Source organism: Solanum tuberosum, unplaced genomic scaffold (assembly GCF_000226075.1).
Source record: "Solanum tuberosum cultivar DM 1-3 516 R44 unplaced genomic scaffold, SolTub_3.0 scf00096, whole genome shotgun sequence".
NCBI lineage: Eukaryota > Viridiplantae > Streptophyta > Magnoliopsida > Solanales > Solanaceae > Solanum > Solanum tuberosum.
Genome location: NW_006239025.1, coordinates 1,126,323 through 1,136,777, shown reverse-complemented (window position 1 = coordinate 1,136,777; position 10,455 = coordinate 1,126,323). Strand labels below are relative to the sequence as shown.

Genomic DNA, 10,455 nt, shown 5'->3' with positions numbered 1-10,455 from the left:
CCCACAAGTACGTAGGCTACAGGCTTGCCGGGCCAGCCCACTTTTTTAAAAGTTATATATTTTTTATAATTATTAAATTAAATTATAAATTATAATTTAAAAATATTATCGTAAATATCGTAAAAAAAATATTGCATGGTGTTAATATTACTACTTGCTAATCAAATCCACAAATTAAATTATCTTTATAATATTTATTAAGTTTTTTTTTAAGTAAAAGTATAAATATCTAAATAGAAATATTAACCTAACTGTTTTAAAATGATCAAATAAAACACAAAAAATATGACAATATTCCAACCAACGAAGGATAAAATGACTGAAGTTCGCCTGCGACGGTTTGGCTTATCATGCATACTATATGCTTGGTCAGTAGTTATGACTATATGGTTGATTGATGGATGGATGTGTTATTCAAAAACTTCACTATATAAACTTGATAGTGTTTATAGGGAATCTTGATATCTATAAGATAGGCTTCTTTGTATTGAATTCTGAACATATTAAAGATAGTTAACTTTGTTTTGATGAAAGGTTGATGGATTGGTGGCCCTCATGGAGGGTGAGCACATTGGCCCTTTCAACTTGGGAAATCCAGGAGAATTCACCATGTTGGAGCTTGCTGGGGTAAGTCAGTCATGGTTATTTTGAATCAAATTGTTAATATGTTTATGTTAGAGCATGAAATGTCTTAATCAACTTATATATGTTATGAAACAGGTGGTGAAAGAAGTGATTGATCCGAGTGCGACTATTGAGTTCAAAGCCAACACCGCGGATGATCCTCACAAGAGGAAACCTGATATTAGCAAAGCAAAGGAGCTACTAAACTGGGAACCAAAAATATCGTTGCAAGAGGGGCTTCCTCTCATGGTCAATGATTTCCGCAATCGTATCTTGAATGAAGATGAAGGCAAAGGGAACTAAACAAGAAAAATAGTATGTATAGCTCCAAACTTGTTTATTATACTCGAAGTTGATATGATATGCATTCTTTTTTTTTGTATTTTCCTTGTAATAGCAGATGGATAAGCCACATCTTTAGTCTCAAAATAGCAGATGGCTTCTATTTTGGGAAACTGCCCTGTGATGTTTTAAAGATCAAGTGTTTTTGTTATGATGATCAATAGTGGATATTCTTCAAATCTCCATATGTTTTCTATGTGAACGAACATTCATGTGACTTGGTATTGTTACTTCAACTACTATATTTTGATTGTTGCTTGTTAAAATTGTTGTTATATAACGATTTATTGATAAGTGAACAAGAAAAAGACTAACACAACATCTTATCATTGTACAAAAGCCATTGTATATTGTACGGTGGAACCCCGCTCATATTGGCCTAACACAACATCTTATCATTGTATTCTTTTTCATATATTTTAAAATCATAAACTTATTAATAAAAAACTAACTTTAACTTCAGTTACTGCAACACGTATCCCATTTTCCTCTCCCCACGTCAATTAATTTGCAGATTTTTAACTGTTTAAATTTATCAATAAAACAACAAAAATTAATCATACTTTTAAATTCAAAAAATGATTTTTTTAAAATAAGGTGATTACATCTTACTTTGTCAATCTCAACATTAAATATATATATCCTCGCCGTCTGACATTTGTGGAGAACTGATGAGAGAACAAGAGAGAAAATAGCAAAAAATGAAGTGCAGTCCAAGAGTATTCTTATCCGGCATTAAGAGAAGAAACTTATTTCATGGTACTATTAAACGAGCGGCATATATTGATGAAATCGTTTGAGTTAGGTTTAAATACTATGAGTTTCAGGTTATTTGTGAGACTTATGAAGATTGTGATAGAAAATTAATCCGAACATACCGTAAAACATGAGTAATTATACTGATAGTCACTTCAATTTTGTACTTCAAAATTCTGCGTATATTCAGATAGTCGATTGGCTTTTTCACTCCTTCTGTTTGGTATTGCTATTATAGCAAAAGATAATTGGATTTTTTTTTAAAGTTTTTGTTTTTTGCTTAAAATAATGGCTACTCTTTTTCTTTGTTCTTTGAACAAGTGATAAATAAATTATTATATATTATTATTATTATTATTGTTATTTATCCAACGTCACATAGGTAAAGGAGAAATACGAAGCTTTTATAGATGCAATAAATATGAATTTCTCCTAAATATAGAATGAATATTTGAAATATAAATAAAATTATCAAATAACTTAAGTAAGGAATGACCATGAATATACAAGAGTGTTTTTATTTGATATTATTTACTATTTGTGTAAATAAAATATTGTGTTGTGTCATATATGCTATTTTTTTTTAAATTTTTGGTATATTAACTTATATATGGCTAATTGGCTTTTATCTTTTCCTTTTGTTGGCAGAAAAATGTATTCATTATTTTGAAATATGCATGCATATCAAATTAATAAATAAATAACAAAAATATGATTGGATACCATTGAAATATATGTGATATGACAATACTTAAATTTCTTTCTGCATCTACTTTTAAATTTATAACAATGTCAAGTAATTTTATTTTTCTCCACTTGAAATAAATAGTTTTTAATATATATAAAATAGTGATTTTCAATTAAAAAAGTCTTCCTGAATGATAGTTCAAGTAATGTTTCTATTTTAAAAACTAAAGTTTGCATATTCTCCCTACAAATATTCATTATTTTGAAATATGCATGTAGATCAAATTAATAAATAAATAACGAAAAGATGATTAGATACCATTAAAAAATATGTGATATGACAATACTTAAATTTCTTTCTATATCTACTTTCAAATTTATAACAATGTCAAGTAATTTTATTTTTCTCCACTTACAAGGATTTTTTTTAATATATATAAAATAGTAATTTTTTTGATTAAAAAAATCTTCCTGACTGATAGTTCAAGTAATGTTTCTATTTTAAAACTAAAATTTACATATTCTCTCTACAAACATAATGTTAATTTATTCAAAAAGGTACTTTGTTAGTATTAGAGAAAAGAATAGTTTTCGTGTAATAATATTTTTCTAAAAAAGTAATTTTACTATACACAAAAGCTAAACCAAATTGTTAGTATTAGAGAAAGGGATATTTTGTTTTTAATAATATTTTTCTAACAAAATATTTTAATATACACAAAAAAGCTAAACCAAATAGGTCATAATTTATATGCAGTATAATTAAAAAATCGTACCATAATATGTAATATATTGCTAGAAGATGTACAAAATAATAATTAAAAAAAATATTGTTTACACTTCATACGAACTCAATTCACAAATTTTAGTCTGATATTTTAAGTTATAAAACACAATAAAAATGAAAAGCTAATTACAGTATCACAAAGGAAAATAAAATACATGCAAAAGATGACAAAAAATTTATACAAAAAAATAATTAAAATATTTATCGAATTTTCAGTTTGGATATTTGCTTAAAAAATCATCTTCAAAATAATATAATTTTAATTTGATAAATAATTATATTAAAACTGTCACATAAAACTGCCAAAACCACAAATTGATAGTTATATATTATTAATATTTGCAGATTTAAAAAAAACAATTTATTAATTACAAAAATACTAAGAAATTACAAACACGCGTAGTTCTTATTAACTTTCCTTCTTTTTTTTTAACTATCCTTATTAATCTCCACAACATTCTTTATAGTGATAAGATAATTTGCAACTATTCTTATTATTCTTAACATCAAAATAATGTATACTGAATTTTTTATATATGGTTAATAATTTTGAAATTAAAATATATTGATCTCAATTTGTGGTGTAGTTATTATAATAATTCTATAATGTAACAGTAATGTGCGAAAATCATTTTTCCGATTGATAATATTCAAAAGTTATGCACATAACATTAAGCAAAAATATTATTATAATTAATAATGATGATTTCAAAAAATTATAAAATGGTTATTCTCTTCTAAGTGGCAATCTAATATCAAGTCACTTGATAGTTTTATAACAAAGTACAAATGGATAAAAAACTTATAAACAATAAAATTAACTATTTGATTAGAAAATGAATAAAAAAATGTCATAATAAAAATAAATAAATAAATAATCAAAACAATTACGAAAAAAGAAGAAAAAGAAAACTATAATAAAGGAATAGTTAAAAATATGTAGGTAAAATATTTTTTTAAAAATAAGTTAAAGATAAAAAAAAAAAAACTAACCTAAATCATCCCTAAACAAAAGAAATGTTTCAAATCAGTACTTTGTAAATAAGAAAAATATGTCATCAACAAAAATGTTTTCAAATTATCATTTCTTAAAAAGAATAAATTGAAAATATTATAAATCTGTATTTTACAAAATATGTCACATGTCATCATTAAAATAATTACCAAATTTTTAGAATTTTTTAAAAAATTATCTCCAAGAAAATATTAATTTTAATTTGATAAATAATTATGTAAAAATCTGCCACATAAAATCACCAAAAACAAAAAACTAATAGTTATATATTACTAATAATTTTCAGACTTTTTAAAAATAATAATTTATTAATTAAAAAAAACTAAGAAATTGCAAATCAACTAAATGCACGTAGTCTACTGTCCCATTTCTCTCCCACTTCATCTAAACTTTATTTATTAATTAATTTGTAGATTTTTAAATCTTTTAATCAATAAAAATAATAATTTTAACTTCTTTTTTTTTTGGTTATATATAGATAAGATGAGTGCTAAAAAGATTGCAACATGCTTTGTAAATTATATTTAGATTTTAGCTAAAAGTAAAGACAAAAATTTTAATATTAGATTTTAGATTGATCTATGAATTTGTAAATTTAATTACTTAGCCTAATTTTCAATTGAACACACACCAGATATGCTATATATTCATCTTCATTAAACTAGAAGAAAGAGAAATTGTTAGAATAACGTTTATTGTCTTTGAAGAACATACACTTATAGAACATAAATTAGTGTAAAATTTTGTTAGCATTAATTGTATATATAAAATTAAAACACTATTTTTTTTAATTATACATGCACTTTTGTTACTCAATAATAATTTATTTTAGTTATTTCTAAATTTTAAAAATATTATATTTTAAACATCCACGCAACGCGCGGATACGTATACTAGTAATAATAACAGGAGTGGTGATAGCGCCTATGTGTCAGCGTTAGAAAAAACAGTATTTTTTTTAAAAACAAATTGTATTTGAAAAAAAAACAATTACACATGTATTGATAGTTAATTATTTCAAAATTAGTGAGATCAGTTTAAAATTTATATATATGTGCAAACTTATGCAGCAGTAACTACCATAAAATTTCAAAATTTTTTTATTAAAAAAATAATCCTAAAAAAAAAGATTTAAAAAAACTGTAATATTTAAATTAAATTTCAAAATAGAAATGCTATTTTTTTGTTTTGAAAATATAAAAAATAAAAATAAAAAACACACAGAAAGTTCTGCATTTGAAATTTAGTTTTTGAGCCTAATTTTAGTTTTTGAGCCTAATTTTGTGGAACTAAGCATTATCTAATTTTGTGGAACTATCAACTATTATCCTTTTAAATATCTTAAGGTTTGAAAAAATTACTATTTAAAAAAAATATAAAATCAACTATTTGTAATTATGTTAAATTCGAAATTAAAATACTAAATTTATTTTGTTAAAGCATTTACTTAAAATTAACGCGATATAACCATTTTATAATTTTTCAAATTTATATAAGATAATAATTAAAAATATTAATTATCTGAAACTGAAATAAAAATAAACGTTGCAAAAAGTGCGTGTGATTTTTAATTTTCAAATTAAAAAAAAAAAAAAGTTGCCCCACATTTATCACTAGAGAATTTTAAGGAACAATTTCAATTAGTGGAGAATTTTAAGGAATAATTTAAAATTTAAAATTAATATAAACTCTAAAAATAAAAATAAAAAGTACAAACATAATAATAATAATAATATAATAACAATAATGATAATAATAATAATAATAATAATAATAATAATAATAATAATAATAATAATAATAATAATAATAATAATAATAATAATAATAATAATAATAATAATAATAATAATAATAACAACAACAACAACAAGAAAAATAAATAATAATAATAATAATAATTTTTCAGAAATATTCCAAATGACAGCCACACATAAAATCCTTTTTCCCTGTTTACTGTAGCAATTTTCAATTATAAAATCCACCAAAAAATACAAAAATATTAAAAATATATAAAAACTTTACTTTTTAAAATTTTTAATTTGAATAATTCTTAATTCTTATCTGATTGATATTTTCTTGAATTTCAAGTTGATGACAACTTCTTATCAACGGGCTATTAACTTCTCATAATAAATTTTTAAATTTAAATTGAATTTAAATAAAATTATTGACTTATTTGTACAACATGTTTTGACTATTTTTTATCTTAGTGTAATAAGAAAATAATTTTTAAAATCTTGATACAAGATACATATGCAAAAACTTTTTTACTCATTGATTTTACCTATCGTCTTAATGATGTTTTATTGCAAAAACAATTAAACGTTACAAAATTATTTTTCTTATATATTTTTATCTATTCAATGTGTTATCCGAAATATATTTGTAAATAAACTTATGAAAACATCATTTAACTATAAGAATTATATTGTACTAAAATATTCATATAATTAAATAACATTTTCAAATATCATATAATTGATATGACTTTTAAAAAAAATTGAAAGACAACATTTAAAATTTTGAATATTATGCCTACAATATGATATCCGAGCATTTAAAATTTCTTAGTTTTATGCTTACAATATCATAATCATTGGACTTTTGTTAGCTATATTTATTTTAATCGAACGACTAATTTTTTATATTTTTATTATTCTAATACTAACAAGAGGATAATATGGATAGGGTGATAGTATTTATGATTTTGAATAATTTAATAATTACGTAAATTAAATAATACTAAAAAATCATTATTGTTTAATCTAGACAATGAACTAAGTTTTTTATATCATATTAAGGTGGTAAATGTTAAAATATAAATTTTATAATATTATCTTATAATAAGTTAAAATTTTAAATTATCAGTATTTACAAATACATTTATCAAAATTGCGCAACGTGCGGGTACGTATACTAGTATGAATAATAAGTAATGGCCCTACCCTTGTTTAAGTTTCTGTCCCTTTGTGGACTTTTTATTTTTATTTTTTGTCTGAACATGGTACACCCTCTATTTCAATTGACGTGACTTATTTTTTTTAATCAGTCTCAAAAAAAGATATATTTGTATATTAAGTAACAATTTAACTATAAAATATCTATTTTACCCTTAATGAAATAATGTACAGCCACACAAATTTCTATCATTCATTTTGGGTCACAAGTTTTAAAAGTCTTCATTTTTTTCTTTAACTCCGTGTCGAGTCAAACTACTCACATAAAATGGGACGGAGGGAGTATTAGGTTTTCTAAAAAAAAAGGTTCGATCTTTCTATGATTATTTTATACTGACTCTGTTCAACAATAGTTGTCCACTATTGATTTGACACAACCGCTTAAGAAATAATAAAGGGAAAAGGGTCTGATATACCCCTCAACTTTGCCGTTTGGAGCTGATATGCCTCTCGTTATAAAAGTGACTCATATATATCCTTTCCGTTATACAAACGGCTCACATATACCCCTACCGTTACAAAATGAGCTCACATATATCCTTAATTTAACGGAAGTGAAAAAATAGTTTTAAATCTATGTTTTTGACTTTTAAATTTTTTAAAAATCATGTAGGGGTATATATGATCCTTCTAGCGAATTTCAAGGTATATTTTAATCTTTTTTATACAAATAATTATTTTTTGACGTCTTTGATTATCATTTTTTGAGTTTCTTATTCTTATTTTATTTTTTCTTTCATTCGTTAGTGTAAAGAGAAAATTTTAAAACTAATTTTTTTGTGGCTATATTATAATTTAAAACTATTTTTTTCAACTATATTGTTATTTAGTTTTTGTATTGAAATTTTTTTGGGTCATCTATAATAAAGTTTACAAGAAAATTAGTGAAACATAAATAACTTTGACCATCAAAGTAATAACTTTAAATTATTTGTTGAAACAAAAAAAGTCAAAAAAAAAATAATAATAATAATAATAATAATAATAATAATAATAATAATAATAATAATAATAATAATAATAATAATAATAATAATAATAATAATAATAATAATAATAATAATAATAATAATAATAATAATAATAATAATAATAATAATAATAATAATAATAATAATAATAATAATAATAATAATAATAATAATAATAATAATAATAATAATAATAATAATAATAATAATAATAATAATAATAATAATAATAATAATAATAATAATAATAATAATAATAATAATAATAATAATAATAATAATAATAATAATAATAATAATAATAATAATAATAATAATAATAATAATAATAATAATAATAATAATAATAATAATAATAATAATAATAATAATAATAATAATAATAATAATAATAATAAAAACAACAACAACAACAAGAAAAATAAATAATAATAATAATAATAATTTTTCAGAAATATTCCAAATGACAGCCACACATAAAATCCTTTTTCCCTGTTTACTGTAGCAATTTTCAATTATAAAATCCACCAAAAAATACAAAAATATTAAAAATATATAAAAACTTTACTTTTTAAAATTTTTAATTTGAATAATTCTTAATTCTTATCTGATTGATATTTTCTTGAATTTCAAGTTGATGACAACTTCTTATCAACGGGCTATTAACTTCTCATAATAAATTTTTAAATTTAAATTGAATTTAAATAAAATTATTGACTTATTTGTACAACATGTTTTGACTATTTTTTATCTTAGTGTAATAAGAAAATAATTTTTAAAATCTTGATACAAGATACATATGCAAAAACTTTTTTACTCATTGATTTTACCTATCGTCTTAATGATGTTTTATTGCAAAAACAATTAAACGTTACAAAATTATTTTTCTTATATATTTTTATCTATTCAATGTGTTATCCGAAATATATTTGTAAATAAACTTATGAAAACATCATTTAACTATAAGAATTATATTGTACTAAAATATTCATATAATTAAATAACATTTTCAAATATCATATAATTGATATGACTTTTAAAAAAAATTGAAAGACAACATTTAAAATTTTGAATATTATGCCTACAATATGATATCCGAGCATTTAAAATTTCTTAGTTTTATGCTTACAATATCATAATCATTGGACTTTTGTTAGCTATATTTATTTTAATCGAACGACTAATTTTTTATATTTTTATTATTCTAATACTAACAAGAGGATAATATGGATAGGGTGATAGTATTTATGATTTTGAATAATTTAATAATTACGTAAATTAAATAATACTAAAAAATCATTATTGTTTAATCTAGACAATGAACTAAGTTTTTTATATCATATTAAGGTGGTAAATGTTAAAATATAAATTTTATAATATTATCTTATAATAAGTTAAAATTTTAAATTATCAGTATTTACAAATACATTTATCAAAATTGCGCAACGTGCGGGTACGTATACTAGTATGAATAATAAGTAATGGCCCTACCCTTGTTTAAGTTTCTGTCCCTTTGTGGACTTTTTATTTTTATTTTTTGTCTGAACATGGTACACCCTCTATTTCAATTGACGTGACTTATTTTTTTTAATCAGTCTCAAAAAAAGATATATTTGTATATTAAGTAACAATTTAACTATAAAATATCTATTTTACCCTTAATGAAATAATGTACAGCCACACAAATTTCTATCATTCATTTTGGGTCACAAGTTTTAAAAGTCTTCATTTTTTTCTTTAACTCCGTGTCGAGTCAAACTACTCACATAAAATGGGACGGAGGGAGTATTAGGTTTTCTAAAAAAAAAGGTTCGATCTTTCTATGATTATTTTATACTGACTCTGTTCAACAATAGTTGTCCACTATTGATTTGACACAACCGCTTAAGAAATAATAAAGGGAAAAGGGTCTGATATACCCCTCAACTTTGCCGTTTGGAGCTGATATGCCTCTCGTTATAAAAGTGACTCATATATATCCTTTCCGTTATACAAACGGCTCACATATACCCCTACCGTTACAAAATGAGCTCACATATATCCTTAATTTAACGGAAGTGAAAAAATAGTTTTAAATCTATGTTTTTGACTTTTAAATTTTTTAAAAATCATGTAGGGGTATATATGATCCTTCTAGCGAATTTCAAGGTATATTTTAATCTTTTTTATACAAATAATTATTTTTTGACGTCTTTGATTATCATTTTTTGAGTTTCTTATTCTTATTTTATTTTTTCTTTCATTCGTTAGTGTAAAGAGAAAATTTTAAAACTAATTTTTTTGTGGCTATATTATAATTTAAAACTATTTTTT

At 22.1% G+C, this 10,455-nt stretch overlaps 1 protein-coding gene across 1 annotated transcript; it reads left to right on the top strand.

Annotated features, from left to right (window-relative positions):
- Positions 1–509: 509 nt before the first annotated feature.
- On the top strand, positions 510–1,183 carry LOC102586819 (UDP-glucuronic acid decarboxylase 1-like). Its single transcript, XM_006348265.2, has 2 exons — positions 510–627; positions 721–1,183. Exons 1-2 carry the CDS (start codon positions 556–558, stop codon positions 925–927), a joined length of 279 nt encoding a protein of 92 aa, XP_006348327.1. The 5' UTR covers positions 510–555; the 3' UTR covers positions 928–1,183.
- Positions 1,184–10,455: the final 9,272 nt, after the last annotated feature.

What these genes read in the sequence shown, in the direction of transcription:
- LOC102586819 (XM_006348265.2), top strand. Translation starts at nt 556, where the DNA reads ATGGAGGGTGAGCACATTGGCCCTTTCAACTTGGGAAATCCAGGAGAA. An exon ending in CCATGTTGGAGCTTGCTGGG is followed by an intron (nt 628 to 720) that starts GTAAGTCAGTCA and finishes GTTATGAAACAG; the next exon opens with GTGGTGAAAGAAGTGATTGA.